The 17370-nt window shown below is 29.2% G+C and overlaps 1 protein-coding gene across 3 annotated transcripts in view; it reads left to right on the forward strand.

The window, feature by feature from the left end:
- Positions 1-17370, forward strand: part of LOC100160344 (cell growth regulator with RING finger domain protein 1) — a 57195-nt gene that overhangs the window by 11110 nt on the left and 28715 nt on the right. The window contains exons 1-2 of one of the 3 annotated variants that reach the window (XM_001945063.5): positions 1771-2439; positions 13981-14135. In XM_001945063.5, coding sequence (XP_001945098.2) covers positions 2330-2439; positions 13981-14135 — 265 coding nt within the window. In that variant the 5' untranslated portion in view covers positions 1771-2329. Of the gene's footprint in view, positions 1-1770; positions 2440-5741; positions 6060-13980; positions 14136-17370 lie in introns of those variants that run through there. The other 2 variants (XM_029488230.1, XM_029488235.1) reach the window with 2 other exon arrangements.

Raw genomic sequence — 17370 nt, forward strand, 5'->3', positions numbered from 1 at the left:
CGCGTTGTTTGTATAGTCGTTCGTTTAGTTGTCGTGGCTCGTGCTTAAATTTATAATGGAATAGTATTAAGTGAACGTGGTAAAGAACTAATATTTATTATTTACCAAAATTATACATTTTCTTATAAGGAACTTACCAAAAAAGGGCATAAATGGCGGTGCGCACACAAAAGTTGCAACTCTAAGCTGTACGTAGATGAGGGTAAAACTACAATTTTATTTGAAGAAATTAAACATGAACATCATCCTCTTATATTTAATATATGTATATAAATTATTTTTATTTAAATTTACTTTTTAATATAACTTTTTTAATACTAGCGCAATAGATGTATTCCTTATTAATATACCTTTTTTATGCCGGCGCAATAGATGTATACCATTTTGATATACCTTTTTTATACCGGCGCAATAGTTGTATACTATGCAGGTAATGTCCCAAATTCGGCGCAATTGATGAAACCCCAAAATTATAATATACATTTTAAACCGGTGGTCAAAATGGACATAGACTAACCACCTAGGTAGGCAAAGTGAACAATTTTGTACTTTTTAAAAAAATGAAAGTAACTTTTTATTTATTTGTTTAAAATAGTCTCTGATTGGAAATTATGATTCCTGAAAGTTTAACTAGACAATCTTGAAGGTTTCATAAAAAAAAAATAAATTCTTAAAGTGTGACACTGTGTTGAACCTTAAGGTGGCTTCTTTGGACACCTTTCCCCTAACTGGTTTTTAAGTTAAATAAGAAAATCGTTTGATGAGAAATCGTTATTTTACACGTAAATAACAAATTTTGTGAAATTTTGATATGCAGACATTCATTAAAAAATATTTGTTGGATTGCACGATAGCTGGACGAAAACAGACAAAACTCAATTATAATTTATGTGACGGGAATGAACTGTCGTTTACCCTGCAGAGTGTTCGTATTTCAATCGTTGAAGATATTTTAATTTTTAATTGAGTAGTGCAGCTGCTCATATTCCTTGATCAATTTCTAATGATTCGGGGGAGGGTTAGAAGGATTCATACGTCGTTACCTGCACATTTATTATTTACTCTGTAGGATGAAAAAAAAAATAATAAAGGATCCAGACGGTTAGGTGAATGCCTCCTTCTCCCCCCCCCCCCCCAAAACTATTATGATTCGTCATGGACAAACCCACGTCGAGTGCAACTACAATAATAATTATATTATACGAATCACGTGCGTCACGTGTCGGTACGCGGTGTAATATAAAATATTATAATGCCATGTATATGCCGGTGGCGTCCGGTACCGCAGCCTCGCGTGGTGGGACGGACGACCACCATCCGCCACACGTTCTACCCGCCGGTTGTGCGGACGACTCGTCGTTCGACGGGTGATGGCTGTTCGGTGGACGGGGTGGGACGTTTGCCGCCGTCGTAGCATCGGCGGCGGCGCTATGCTTTCACATTCACCGGTTGCCACCACTCACCCACAGTCGAGTGCGTATAGGACAGGCACGGCCGCGGTGTGAATACCGCCGTGCACTCTTCTCCGCCGACGGCGACGGTGTTCACATTTCCCCGCGCCGCCACCGTGACACCCGTGATCGAGACTACCAACGCCGAACGCACGCGGGCGGGCCGCATCCCGTTTTTCGTTACCGTTGCGTTCCGTTGCGTTCCGTCGCGCCTGTGCGAGTGTTTTATGACTTGTGTTATCGCCGTAACCGACGCGCGCCGCCACCGCCACCGTTCTTTGTGGTAGTGTTTCTGTGCTCGCGTGTGTCTGCGCGTGCGTCCGAGTGAGCGTGCGTGCAGCGCTACACCGACCGCACTACCGCAGTCCGGACGAGACGGTGTACGGCCACGCTACAGCATATCGCGCGCGAGTTGCTTGCAACCGACCGACGATTGACAGACAGACATCGAGAACTGATCGAAAATAGACGTTTTTCCGCGTTACAAGACTGTGGTATTTTGTTTTTTTTCTCTCGATTGTTCGTCCCCGTCCGCGTCAGTTCGTCCCGTCCAACCTCCATAGAAACCGGTGCGCGTCCAGTCGTCATCAGTTGTTTTTTCTCACCGTTTATCGCGTTTTTTATGAGTTAGACTGATCGGAACACGGGGTTCCCCCGTACCCCCCGAACGGCTTTTTTCCACCTCATCCGGCTAATCGCGATAGGTACACGAGATAATAATATTATAATTTCATAGCAAACGGCCGTCGAGGTGCCAGGTGCGTTTGTTTTTATCTAAATTTTTTTGGATTTTTCGTTTTTTGTCTTGACCCGACCACAGGTCGGCACAGCACAGCACACCACCACCGTCAATCGTTAGTACGCTCATCGGCCGCGCGATGTTGGTCGCCATGACTGCGATGCTCGTGTCCGTGGCAGAGTTCTCCAATATTCTGTCTGTTTTAGCCGTGCTCATGTGCTTCTGCGCCATGTTCCTGCTGATCATGAGGTAAGTCCGCCGCCGGTCACGTTATTACAGCAGCCAGCAGGTACCTATGATTAGGTATCGTGATAATGTTTAGGTTAGGTTCTAGGCAGAATGGCTAGTCAATATGTTTTTGTCGTAAGCTCGGCCCAATCGTATTTACAATTGGGTGTTATGTCTATATTACATTGTATATTGTGTAGGTGCAATAAGGTGCGTAAAATGACCTAAGTTATTGTGTTGTGGGGAGAAAATAGTAATCCATCAGCCACTATGTTTTCCACAGTATAAAATATGTCAAGATGATAACGTAGCGCTAAACTTTCAATAACATCACATTAAGTATATTAATATCTACCTACACTCTCTGGTTGCATTCACTTTTCATGGACAGACCTGACTTGACGACGTTCACACAGTGTATTAGTGTAACACTCCGCACTACGTTTGGTGCGATTTTGATAAAAATATGTTGTCGTTTAATAGGTACCTATGCATATATTTGAATATTTTTAGCGACCATGTTTTTGCATTTTCTATTCCGTTCATTTTTAATTTGTAGGTAGCATAAACGTGTGAACGTTGCACCTTTATAATGCGATATTTCAAAATACTAGATAACAATATTGTGTGTTGTTTAGGTACTGTGTTCAAACGATAACATTGTATATTTGTACATAGTTAAACAGTGATCGTAATAATTGCGGGTCTTGAATATTATAATATTCTGATAGTATTATGAGGTTACAATATCAGTGCTGACGTAGCCGTGATAAGAGTAATCTCTATAGTAGATAGGTTTGTTCTAGAAGATCAGTATAAATTATTGTCCCGTAGTTACTTAGGTAATCAATGATTATATTATTATTTATGTTCAGTAATAATTAATCTCATTAAAAAAATAAATAGTTATAGTTATAACTTACAAACAAATACAGTTTTATAAACGTGTTCAATTATATATAATTGTGTGAGTAATACCTCGAGTAATAACTAATTATTTCATATCTATAAAAAAAAACAAATAAAAAAGTGAGTAACTAAATAAAATACCTATACAAAAGCAAATATTTAATGTTGTAGGTATAGAATTAGGTAGGTAGGTACTTGCTTATAAATTCCTAAATAAATAACTGTTTATTTTCGGTAGGGTTAACCAAATTGTGCCAAATTAGTTTAAGGATTTTCGGGATTAGGATAAAAATAGAAAAAATTGAATTTGGAATAGATAGGTAAATCAAGAATGTTTATAGCTAACTGCCTAACTGTATTTAAAACACTGTAATAGTGTAATTATGGTAACTAAAATGTACTAAAATGCGGCTAAAATATATTGTCGAATAAACTCGAGTTTACTGTCGTTCGTGATACAAGTGGTACAACGAGGTTTATATTTTATGAACCACCGGTCGAGTTTTCGTGAAACGGGTTAAAATGCTAATTTTTCGAGACTAGTATTATAGTGGTGTTCATACGGTAAAATAAAACAAGATTCTGTTTAACATTGTGAATTCTAACGGTATTTTCTTGATATAATATTATAACAGTATTATTTGTCTGCAACAATCTAAATAGGTCCTTTTGTAAATTTAATGTTAAAAGATTGTATAGGATTGGTAAAAAAAATCGTATAGTATAAAACGTTCGCGATGCAAGCTTTTTTTTTATTTAAATATTATTACAATCTATACATATTAAGTACAATAAATAATTTTGATTAAAGGTAATATATACGTAGCGAGACTAATAAATATTTGGAGGGCACTCAGTAGTACCACCCGACTTCGATGCAAGCTAAGTTTAAAATAATAACAATATTATAAATAAGACTAAATAAAATAGTACCGTACTTCTCAACTAGGGTGATTATGCTTAAACTGGTATAAAATATTATATATTTTATATACACATACATAATACATATACATATTATACATATATATATTATATAAATGTACTTTCCAAGCACTCAATATCTATCAGTTATCACTTATCACTATTCATTATAAACTCTATACTAAATAACTACAATACCATAATATCGTGATGTATGTGTTGATAACCTTTGGTAAGGTACTTATGTCCACAAACTTTACATATTATTATTTACGAACCTCGAACATTGAAGATATAATACTTGTAACATTTTTAAACAGATCGAAATTATTTGGGACTATAATTGTAATAGGAGTCAGGCGAGGAGTTTTGAGAAGGAGGAGAGGCAATTATTTGGCAATTACCATCGCTAATTATTGACAACTACCGGCGACCTACTAAGAAAATCCCGTGGGCTGCAACAAGTACATATGGGCTAATTCGTTTTTTGATATCTGATTTAATGGTGTATACCTAAGTACCTACCTAACCTAAGTACCAACCTATAAAGAATATTTTAGTAGGCTCTCCAATACGATATGTCATTGATATATTTTATTTGTGATTCTCATATTTCTTCCTAATTAAGAAAATCAAATCAAAAATATTGTTTAAAATGGGTACGGTGTGTATGTATTTTGTGTATCAAAAATTCTCCTAGCAAATGTCATTATCATCTGTGATGATATAGACGTAGATTTGGTCATGTTTTATGGCGTCCGATAAATAAATTTGAACGATTTATTTCGAATACAATTCAGTGTTTTTCTGCGTTAATACTTATTTAAATTAACATATAGAATCAAAAATTCCCAAAAAGTATTATTTTTCTTTTCCTACTTATGGTCTATGGGATATTTTTTGTCAAACTTTTGTAGAGTTATAAAACAACGAACACAATTACGAAAAAGAGTTTCGATTATTGTGTGAATTCGAATGTAGGGAGGAATAAATATAGTTGCCCAATGTCCCTAGTGCATTCACGAAAATCCTACCGTAAAAATGTGCAAAGAAAAAAAGAGTAGAGTTTTTCCCCGAGTTTTTCCATCCGTAGGTATTGTATATATATATATATATACAAGTCTGTCATTCCCCTGCCATCATATTGTATTATATTATTTTCATTATTGTTATTATTATTATTTCTCTGCAGGCGACGATCCCGAAACGACAGAGCATCGTGTACACGCATTTCTTCGTATGGATAATTCGATACCATTTACAGAGGATAATAATAATATAATAATATAATAATATAATATTATGAGGATGCCTTACGGCCCTGTGGGATCGTAGCGAAAAAAATATCTATTGGTGGTAACAATAATAAAAATATTTTACGCTATTGTATCGTCACGAATTTATTTTATACCGTGCGGCTGGCCGTGTTCATGCTTAATACACTATAATATTATTATTATTATATCGTATATTATATACATCGCGATGTACGGCGGCAATGGTCCAATGAATCGACAACGACGACGCACGTTTAGAAAAAAAGAATAATTTTCGCTCGCCGTTGTCGTCGAGGTCAAAATAATAATCACGAGTAGTGAACAAAAATGTAGGAAAAAAAACCAACCAACAATAATAATACCGCCGACGACTACGGTCGACCGATCGGCGGCCGACCGCCCCCCTTAAATTTGTATGCAAAATCTGTGTGTTGTGTTGCGTAATTCGTACGAAAGACACGTATTCGCGTGCATGTGCGTGTAATAATGATACGTGTATTATACGATAATATTCGCGTGGATGATGCTGAGGTAAAGTTTCAAAACGAAAATGTCATTATAATATTATTTTATATTTATATCATTGTTAAGCAGTCGCGGCGTGTGAGTGTAATAATGTTATAATAATGCGTAATAATATATTATGTTTATAATATTATGTTTACGAGTAACGTCGACGGAGCGGTTTACGGTTTTTTGTCTTTTCTTTTTTAAATCGGCGAGGACATCACTCTCTAAGGAAAAACGACACGTCACACGATAGTTTTTGAGACGCACGCGAGCGACAGCCGCCGAAGTCATCGTAGATTTTCGCAACGGGATCGGAAAGAAAGTTGTTTCGCACCGGTGGAATTACGAGTTTTGTTTATTTATTTATTTTATTCATGGGTGTCCAATGTTGTCTCCGTCGCTGCTAGTTCGATTGTAAACAAATAACGGACAACATAATATTATATTATTTTTGAGTCGACTAGTTGCAATATCCAAACAAATAAACGAAAACTAAGGAAGTTGCTCTGCTGTGTAGAAAAGTTTATGTGTACCTGGTCATTCATTGAAATATCTTCGATATTTTAAATTGCTATAACAACTTAAAAGTTATTACTTATAAGAAACTTAAACATTGTATTACATTTTCGAGCTTTTTGACTTCAAAACAATTCGCTACCAGAAACAACCTTCAATATTGAAGATTGATCCATTTTTTCTAGTTTGAAATCTGCCTTTAGACAATACAATTATTTATAAATAGATCATTGTAAAACCAGAATTTAATAAATAAAAAACATGGCTGGATCATCATATGCTGTTTTGCATTTTAAACGAATGTATTGGTTTTACAATGATGTATGTTTAAATGGAGTTTTGGGTGTCAAAATTAAAAACTGTCATTCATTTTTAAAGTAATCGGAAAAAAACAACAACAATAGGGGGAAAGTAGGTAACCGCTCTGCTACAGTTCAGTGCCTAAGTATCGAGTGTGCCTCGTCACTGTAATGTATGTGTTTAATTTGAATTCAAAGATAAATCATTGCATACGAAAAACGATTCTGAGCGAAGTTGGTCGTCAGCCTTAAAAACATTTAATATTACTAAGTTTATTACTAATATTGCATGCTATGTTTTTTGATATTGATATTTAAGTAATTCATTTTACAATTAGTAGGAATGTATTACTGTAGGTTGATTTAATTTTTACCGAAATCATTGTATTTATTATACGTATTATTAATATTTAATTAATATAATAGTGTAATACCTAATGTATTTAATATTTATATAATTTATTATTATTCTTAACTTTTGAATCAATACCATTATATCGAAGAATGATGTGTTCAGGTTCGTGGTGCGTAAATAGGCAATAGCTTAAAATGTATCTATATGTTTTGACTATGTCGTATGGGTATATAAAATATAATAACGCACGTAAAAGTTTTACAACAAATTAATTATAATTGCTATTCATAGTTTAAATATCTATATTATATTTTTTCACCTAACCTTAAATTATAAAGTCTATATTAGCTATAAAAATTAAACATTTTATAAATTGTTGACAACAAAATAATACCTATACAAATTTTCATGATTTTAACGAAATTTGTCAAAATTTATATTTCAAACGTTTAAATATAAACTCTTTTTACTGCTCCAAAAGGTGTTAATAATCACAAAATTATAATAAATCACATCAATGCAAAATCAAAACATTTATCGCTCCGCTCAAATAATCTAAAATTATCTTCGGATAACGAGAATATTTACGCAAAATTAGTTTTTAACAAAATTAATTTTGTTTATTAGTTGTAATTATAATATGAACAAACGTAGAGATTTTTACCAAATATTAAAGTTGGTATTTTATAGATAAAATCTAATTTTTAAATGTCTTTAAACGTCTTTTTCTCGATAAAAAAATTTGGAAATGTTATACGAGGTTTCTCATAAGTTGTTCTTATACAATAATAATTGAAATACCTACATCGAAAATATATCAGCACGATTTTTTTATAGGCATTTGTAGTTTAAATTTTGACAAAATTCGTCAACATTGTGAAAATTTGCAAATTATTTTGTTGTAAACAATTCATCAATTTTTAAATTTTTTCTTTACTATATATTATGCATTATGTATTAATAAATGCGATTATTTACAAATATACGAATACAGTACGTAGTTCGTACTTTTTTTTTGACAATCGTGGTCATAATTTATTATTATATGAGATAGTTGTTGGCCAGGTTAAACAACTCCTTTCATAACTGCTAAGCTATATACTATATGACTATGCCATGCACAATACCAATACCGACTGAACTGGTATAGAACGTTGACCCTCCCATATGTGTTATTAACCGTGAACTTTCTATTTCTGATAGATGTTTAGGTATACATAATATGTAACTGATTCGCTCATCGTTAACAGCCGATGGCGGCACGGCGTAGTAATTTTATAGCCCCGTTGCTGACATTCATGGCATCAATGTCCAGTAAATAAATATTTTCCGTGAAATTGACAAAAAAAATCTTTATGGAGTTGCAGGGGAGTTGTAAAACATTGTTGAAGGCAGTATACGCTATAAGGGTTATGTGATGTAATGTGGAATCCTAATATGAACTGCAGTGTCCCATCGCTATAGGGTAGAAACAAATTAAACTATATAATATAGTTTATATTATATTATGGACTATGCCACGCTATGGAGTAGGTATTTGAAATTTTGAACTTGAGGTCCACCCGCCCCGAACAAGTACTTCAGGTAGTTCAATTGAACTGCCTTAAAAATTGGTTGGGTAAAATCGAGGGTTAAATAATAAAGTATACTTCCTAGTCTTTCTCCTATAATTGTATTAAAGATAAAAATATCTCATGAAATTATTTATATATATCTATAATTAGTTGAGCCCGTTTCGCAGTGATTTGAATAAGTGGGTGGGCCAATCAAAGTTCAAACTATTTGACATGCCAGTTTTAATTTCATTCGGTGCCACTAAATTCAATTGAGGTGTATTATTTGTTTCGATAGAAGGTTAACATTTTGATTTTTTGATTTTTAAAGTGCTTGTAATATTACTAATTCGAAATGAAGTGAAAAGATATTTTTGTATTGTAAAACACATTCCTATTGTACTTATGCGGAGCCATTACTCTTGGTTACATTTAGGGTGTTTTTTCAACCACCAGTTAAATTTATATTTCTGTTTTTAATTTATTTATTGTTACATTTTAAGTTGACGTCTCGATTATATATTTTACTAATTATTTCAATAAGTGTTTTTTATTACTGATGATGGTGTCGAATTTAAATTAAATGTGTTTCATTATGTTTTACTTTTTAAAGTAATTTCCTAATAATTATCTATTTCAATTTCTTCGAGCCCACACATTTAATTTTAAATCTATGTTTTTTTTTACTATGTTATTAGTTAAGTAATATTAATTGAAAACTTAAATATTGCACTATGTTTAAATGTAAAAATGCCTATGTAGAACGCTGTTTTTTTTATTGGCATATGGATATTTGGTTCTTTTTAGTATTTACTAACTAAGTTTTTATAACTAATATATAACTAATAATTTTTTTTTAGTTTTGTGACCTTGTAGGTAGCTTTACTTAATTATTGTTTAATTTTAATTGTAATGTTACTTTTAATGTTTCACTTAATTGAAGATTTCATTTAACAGATATTAATTTCTTGTTAATTTTCCTAGAGGAAAATGTGAAGGCTATCTCTTTGGTATTAATAGTTAGTTAATTTGTTTTTAATATTTAAAATAACGAACTGCTGATTTACGTATTCCATTAACTGATAAAAATGAAAGATATTGAAAGTAAATGTTTAATTTTTTCGGATATTTCATGAAAACTTCTGGTCATGACTAAATACAAATATTTACACTTAAATGACAGTCTAACCAAATATTGATGTTCTTTATCCAATTTATTTTCTGATAGTCGTCGTTTTAATTAGATAAGTTATATTTATTTTGTATACAGTACTAATATGTATACAAATTAAATAATTCTTGAAACATCAAAAACAATATTTATGTAGGTACCTACCTGCAGCTACCTATTTTTAAATAATTGAATGATATAACTTTTTCAGCTTATTAATTATTTACAAATAAAAAGTATTTATCGTGTTCAAAAACTATATTACAGTATCTGTTAATCTACGTCCATCAGTGTAAACGACTTAACACTATATAGTATGAACATTATGGATATACTAGTAGGCTAGTTTAAGCTAATGTGGATAGTCCAAACTGGAAATATTATTTTTGACCACCACAGCAGTAACAATAGTAACATAGTAACATAGTCTTGAATTGTAATTGTCATGACATAATACAATAATACAACAAATATCCATGTAATTTTATATTCTATAAGCAGAGCAAGGAAACTATATGTTTTTAATATTTTAATAATAATATACCTATAATTTGCTTACCTACCTTATATATTTGAACACGCTTTTAAATAGTGATATTATATAAGTTTAAATGGTTCTCAATTAATTCAAAATTTGAATTAGGTAGGTACTAGTTATTTCGCTGAGTTAAATGAAGATAGTCACACGACATTTTCTCTTAAAAAAGTTTAAATTAACACTGATGTCTTCTTTACTCGATTTTCTATGTGTTAGTCATGTTATAGTTTTAAGTTATACATAAAATAGGTTCAATCATTTATAAAATCAGACCTAAAAATTAAATATTTCAAATAGATGAATTATTAAGGGTTATTTGTTATAAATGAAAAGGTTAGATAATTTTATTTAAAACCAAACTTATTCTACATTAAAAAATAATATAGGTACATCGTAATATTATAGTCTATTCACTTAATTAGTTAAAGTCCAATTTTAAAATTAAAACAAATTATAAACAAAAAAAACCCTATTTAAAAACAACTTTATTGTGTCAATATTTATTAGGTAAATCACGTTTGCAGATTAATATGAATGATACTAAAGATTATTGTTGACATTACATTTAAGACACGTTCAATAGATATTTTATAGTATAATAATATAATCATAGATTAAAATTGTAACTAATACAATTTTTGATTTTATTTAAATTTCCCTAAACTTAATTTATGCTTATATGAAATAAATTTAACCTAGTTTCTTAAAAGTGTATTTACATTTTATAAAAAAAATAGGTTAAATTAAGTTAAATTTTTAGATTTACTAAATAGTCATAATCGAGGTTATAATGTAATTAAATGTATATTTTTACTAAGACGACATTTTTTTCATCATGTCAAATTATTTTTGTGAGCTTAACTTACGTTGACCTTGCTATTAAAACTACATATAGTTTGTACCGAGGCTTGTACAGTATAGTTAATGATATTGTTTCTAGTTTTAACATAACGGAGCATCAATATATTTATATCAAATTATTTTTTAGGTCAATATTTTAAAATAGTGTATGTGTTTTGGAATTTCTATTGGTTACGAATACTAAGAGACAAAATAACGGAAAATATAAAATATTGGTGAATAATAATGACTAATGAGTAAGCGATATTATTAATGAAGAATTAGACGAAACTTGCAAACTAAATGCTGTGTTAAAAAAGAAAGTCTACAAAATAATTTTAGATTATGAGCGGAACAATGAATCTATTAGTTTAACAATTTTCTTTTTTTTTATATACCTATCAAAAGACAATTTTTATAATAGAAAAAATTGCTTTAATAGTTTTATTAGTAATTGGGAAAAACAAGATAGTTATGTACGCCACACCAATAATTGTTGTAATTCCAATATGAATAACCTTAGATGAATTAATATTTTCACTAAATATTTATATTAGTATTTTCTAAATATATTGGCTCTTTTTGTGCTATTTAAAAACATTTAACATTTTTTGCTTATTTTAATTTTTTTTATATAATATGTTAATAACCATTTTATGAGGGTTCTATCACTGGACAGCCTCATACTTGGTCGTCTTGTAAATATTTTCCGTAATTATCCTATTTTCTCATTGTACATATGTAACAGATTGTACATTTTCTATTTTAAATTTAAAAAAAAATATATATAACCATTTTAATGTTTGGTCAACAAATTTGAAAATTTAATGGGTACAAGTTTTTTCCTAAGTAGTTCTTACTGAAATCAAGAATTATCGAAAAATACCCAGGTACAATTTTTTTTTTAAATTCAAATTTTGATATAATTCAATGAAATCATGAAAATGCACAAATAATTTTGCAGTTAAAAATTCATCAAATCAAATATCTAAGACTTGAAAAATGAATACAAGGTTCTTCATAAGTTTGTATTAGGTATACTGTATTCTAAAAATATTGAAAATACATACGCAAAACATTTTTATATTGTAGGTCTACCATTACAATTTACAGACAAACAGTAGAGCGAATTACCCAGTTATTTTGACTGATTTTTGATTGGTTTTAATAACCCTTTTCTTTGACAACTTATAAAGTGATATTCACTGTTGTAGTAATAAAGCAATAAATAAATTAAATTGCCATTACAAGTGGGGTCAAAATCACGTCTTAATTTGCTGTCCACGTATTTGCTGTTATGATTGTTGGATTTTTTATTAAACACATACCTACATAATTTATATAATAGTTGTGAAAATGATTTATGAATTAAAATGTACAATAGTATTTTCCATTCTAGTACTTATCAAATTATACTAAGTTAACAACATTTTTAAGTAATATAGTTAAAGTTAATAATTTATAATAGATTTTAAGCTGAATAACTAGTAGCTGATAACCTATTTATTATATTAATTGTACTACTAAATTTATGTGGATAATATTACTAGTAATTTGAATATAAATATATAATAGATAGGTACATGCCTAGTTTATTATTTACTATTTTACGTTTGTACTAGTGCCCTTATATTAGTTATAACTTATAAATATAACTAACTAAAACAATTAATTAAGTACAACATTTGAAAATTATAATATCATTAGTGTATTCATGTCTATAGACCATATTTGCGTATACGAGGTATATTTATACCAGTGGATAGGAACCTTTTGTGAACCATGTGACCCCCTCTTAATTTATTTATTTCCATAAGCAGTGACCCCGCCAAAATGTATAACATTTATATCTATATAAAAGAAAATTGTAATATTTGTTCATTTCATTAAATCAGAATAAATAAATAAGTGTATAAATTAAATATAGGTACCTTACGTCATATTATATATTTCTTTACATAATTTAAAGTTATAAAAAAGTTAATTTTTTTAAAAATGTAAATTTATAGAAATTTATAGAAATTTGAATTCAAACGAGTAGGTAGTTACTAATTAGTAATAAGTTTGTAAGGTTTCGATGAACTGAGTTACCCGAAAATTGTTGGTTCACTTCTTTGCTCGCCTAAACTTGAGATAATTATGACTAACTATGCCCATGTACAGTACGGTTATTCTTTTATTATAAAAGTATTACAATTTTGTGCAACCCACATTACATCTTGTAGTAGGTTATTTGACACGTTACATATTGCGTACGGCCAATAACCAGATCAATAACCTGTTTACTGGATTATATCTTTAAAATAAATGATTTTTTTTTTTCATTAAAGTTCTTAAATTAAACAATAATTATTGTATTACCATATTTTAACTTACCTACCTACTATTAATTTAAATAATCATTCACTACTTACGACATATTGTATTATATTTTATGTTTAAGTAAATTATAAGGTTTGGGAAAATTATATTCGATGTCTGTTCATTGACCTCGTTAATAGTTTATATGGGTACCAAATAATCGTTCAATGAACTTAGTTTTGTGTTAATCGTTGGACTAGAGACAACTAACCAATAAATTATGCTTTATATTCTGGAAGGTCTTAATAAAGTATTTTTGATTTAAATTTGTCATCCTAGAATAAATGTTTTGTATTGTTTACATTTTAGGAATATGACGGTATTTTGGCTGCACGGCGAAGAACTAATGTTTGGTGGTAATGCAGTACATCCTGTTCAACAAAGGATACCACAGATGAAAATGATGAAAGTCCACATACCGTTCACATTTAAATTACACGAGACGTCTAATTCTTCTTACTCAGGTAAATATTGTTTTTTATAGATAAAATATTTAAGAACTTTCAAAGAAAATACATTTTAATTCATCAATTAAATTAATATGTTAAAAATTTTTATTTTTAAAACGTTCGATTACAACTATATATATTTTTTTTATGGAAATACCTATTTAATAATCGATTTTTACTACAAATATTTATACCAACAGCAATTTAATAAGTGGCATGCAATTAGTCACGATCGATACTATAACATTAAATATTATGTTTAAAATTAATTAAGAATTACATAAGTTACATTACTCATACATTATTAAAATTGTTTATAACCTATTCAATTTTATCATTAATTTGATTTAGAATTTACTCCAACATATTTTTTTTCTTTTTTCTGACTACTTAATTATATTTTCAAATGGGTTGATAATAATACCTCAAAGGATACTATTTTATAGCTTTTAAAAATGTTCACAAGCTGTAATTTAAAATTGTTTATAAGAATAAATTACTTTTGTTATAGAAATATTTAACTTGAAAATATTCAAAATAGCCAATTTGTTGGTATGGTTTTTAGTAAAATATTAATGGTAAAAACGTTTATTGAAGTCAATGAGTTTTTTTTTTTTTAATAACAGTTTTAAAGTTTCAATATTTATTTGGAGTAAATGTATCCAAATTACCAAATCTTACGTTCAGAAGAATCCATTTTATCCTGTTATTTTTAATAATAAAGTGAACTAGCTATATTCTTCTGAACTTAAAATTTTCTATGTGCAACCCCTTATATGTTGTATCTGTCTAACTCATGGACAACATAGCATGTTTGTGTTTTACAGTTCCGATAATGTGTTCAAACTCAAATGTATTTAAACATTATAATTGTATTATATCGTTGTGTTTTAACATACTTTAATTTTGAATGAGATGAGAATTTTCAAATTTTAATAAAACGCTCATAATTCACTTTAAAATTAAAATATCGTAAAAACAAAGAGAGAATACAAATAATGTTCTTGCATTTAAGTTTGATAATATGTAAATTTACTTTAATGTTTAAGCTAACAACACAAAATTGGAATTACTGAACATTTATGTTTTGTTATGTTATCCCTTACGCGTTAGTAAGATAGCGAGATACGTGTGAGTACAACGTCTTCTTAAAAATAAAGTCTGTCATTATGAAACTAATACTCATTCAAATTTCAAAGGTTACTTGTCGACCCCCGTGATGAAGATACAGAATTATAAAAAATTATATATCCCATGAAATAAGTGCATCCTTGAATAATCGTATTTCATAATATTGATTCGTTTGCTTCATGTGTTTCTATAATACTATAATAAAATATGCATTGCAATTAAATAATATGCATTTATATTTATAATTAGATCTTGTTTATTAATTAGTGACCAACGAGTATTATGAGTACCTAGCCATATATGACGCTGAGCTTTTAAAGCATTTGTTAATTTTAATTGTATGCATTTAAAATTAAATCGAATCGATAATGTAAATACTACCTAGTTTATTGTCTGTTGTGTATATAATATTGTTGGTAAAATTCGACTTTTCTTCGTAAAATAATTATCGTAACAAGTTTTGTAATGATAAAGTTATTAAAATACAGAGTAGCACAAACATTTTGTTAACATTTCACTGAAATTAAATTAACCAATGGTTTGTTTTATGTTATGTTTAAGTTACCGACAAATACTCAAAGATCCGTTTAACATAATGCTATAAAATATTTGTGCAATCCAGCACAAATGCTTTAATTTTCTGAAGTACCTATCATTTTGTAAAAATAATATAATATGGTTTTGGTGTATGAGTGTTTTGAACCACTTTGACAAACGTGGATGATTTTTTTTATCGTTAAGCCTACTGCAGCATTGTGGTTCAAAATATGTTTGTTGTTGTGAATATTTATTTATTATTTACTAACTATATTTATATAACATAAATTATAATGTTTTTAATGCTAATATTATTCCTATGATATTATTAGAATACGGTGCACGTAAATAAATTATAATATTAAATTATTATACTTTTATACTGGAAGAATTTATATTGAACTTTATTTTAAATAAAAGTAAATACTCGTGGTGTATTTTTAATCCATACTGAGTACCTAAGTCTTAAAACTTAACTGTGGTAAATACGACAATTTTTATTTATGATAGTATTTAAAAAAGTGTATCTATAGTTACCTACCTGATGTATACATGAAAATTATTCTTTTTCAAAATGCTTGTTTTGTTTCAAGTGCTAAAATTAATCATTATTTTTATCATTGCCAATTTGATTTTCTTCCATAGAATTCTATGTACCCATCAAACATCATAGGAATGCCAACTCGTGAAGGTACTGAAATAGTAGTGCTTGAATAAGATAAAGGACGCCAAAAATCATGCATATTATCCAATGCTATTTTTATAAATTATTATTCTATTCATTGGCTAATAATATTTAATTATTACCGCAGTGTACAAACGACTAAAATGAGTATATTAACTTGAAATGTCGATCTTGTTTAACTAAGTAAAACTTAATAAATTATTGGATTAAACTATTTTATATATATCTAATTATCAAACTCTTTTTAATTCCAAAATAATTATAAATAGTATTATTTTAATGTATTTTGAATTTTTAAAACTGTACTTTTGAAATTTAAAGTTTATTGATATCGTTAATTTATTATTAAGTATTATTCAATTTGATAATTAGAGTGAATTCGACCTGTATTCATTTTCATCATTATTTATTAATTTCAATATGTTATACTAAACATATAGTACATAATAATGCATAATAATATATAATAATACCTTAAATATCAAGTTATTTTATAATTTTGAGTACTCACATTTTTGTACAAATATGGACTTAAAACAAACAATATTCAAAAACCCTCTTCCCTGTTATATTGTTGTCAAATTTGCATAAGAGAACATTGTGAATACGATTATTCTTTAGTCTTAACTAAATTCAATTAAGTTAAGAGCTTTTAAAATCCCCTGTGTGATAATTACTAATTAAAAAAATTTGTTTTCTTACTATTTCTAAAAATAATTGGCGCAGCTATTCTACACAAAACCGGTACCCATATACAGTTTTTTAGTTGTTTTAGTGGGTACCTTAACAACGGATGTATGCTTCCTTGATGTTTATTATTAATGCGATCACAAGAACCCAGAATAAAATTATAAAACTATAAAGTAATGTTTCGAACTTGTGTTTATGTATTTTAGT

Source organism: Acyrthosiphon pisum, chromosome X, assembly GCF_005508785.2.
Source record: "Acyrthosiphon pisum isolate AL4f chromosome X, pea_aphid_22Mar2018_4r6ur, whole genome shotgun sequence".
In the NCBI taxonomy this organism is placed as follows: Eukaryota; Metazoa; Arthropoda; class Insecta; order Hemiptera; family Aphididae; genus Acyrthosiphon; species Acyrthosiphon pisum.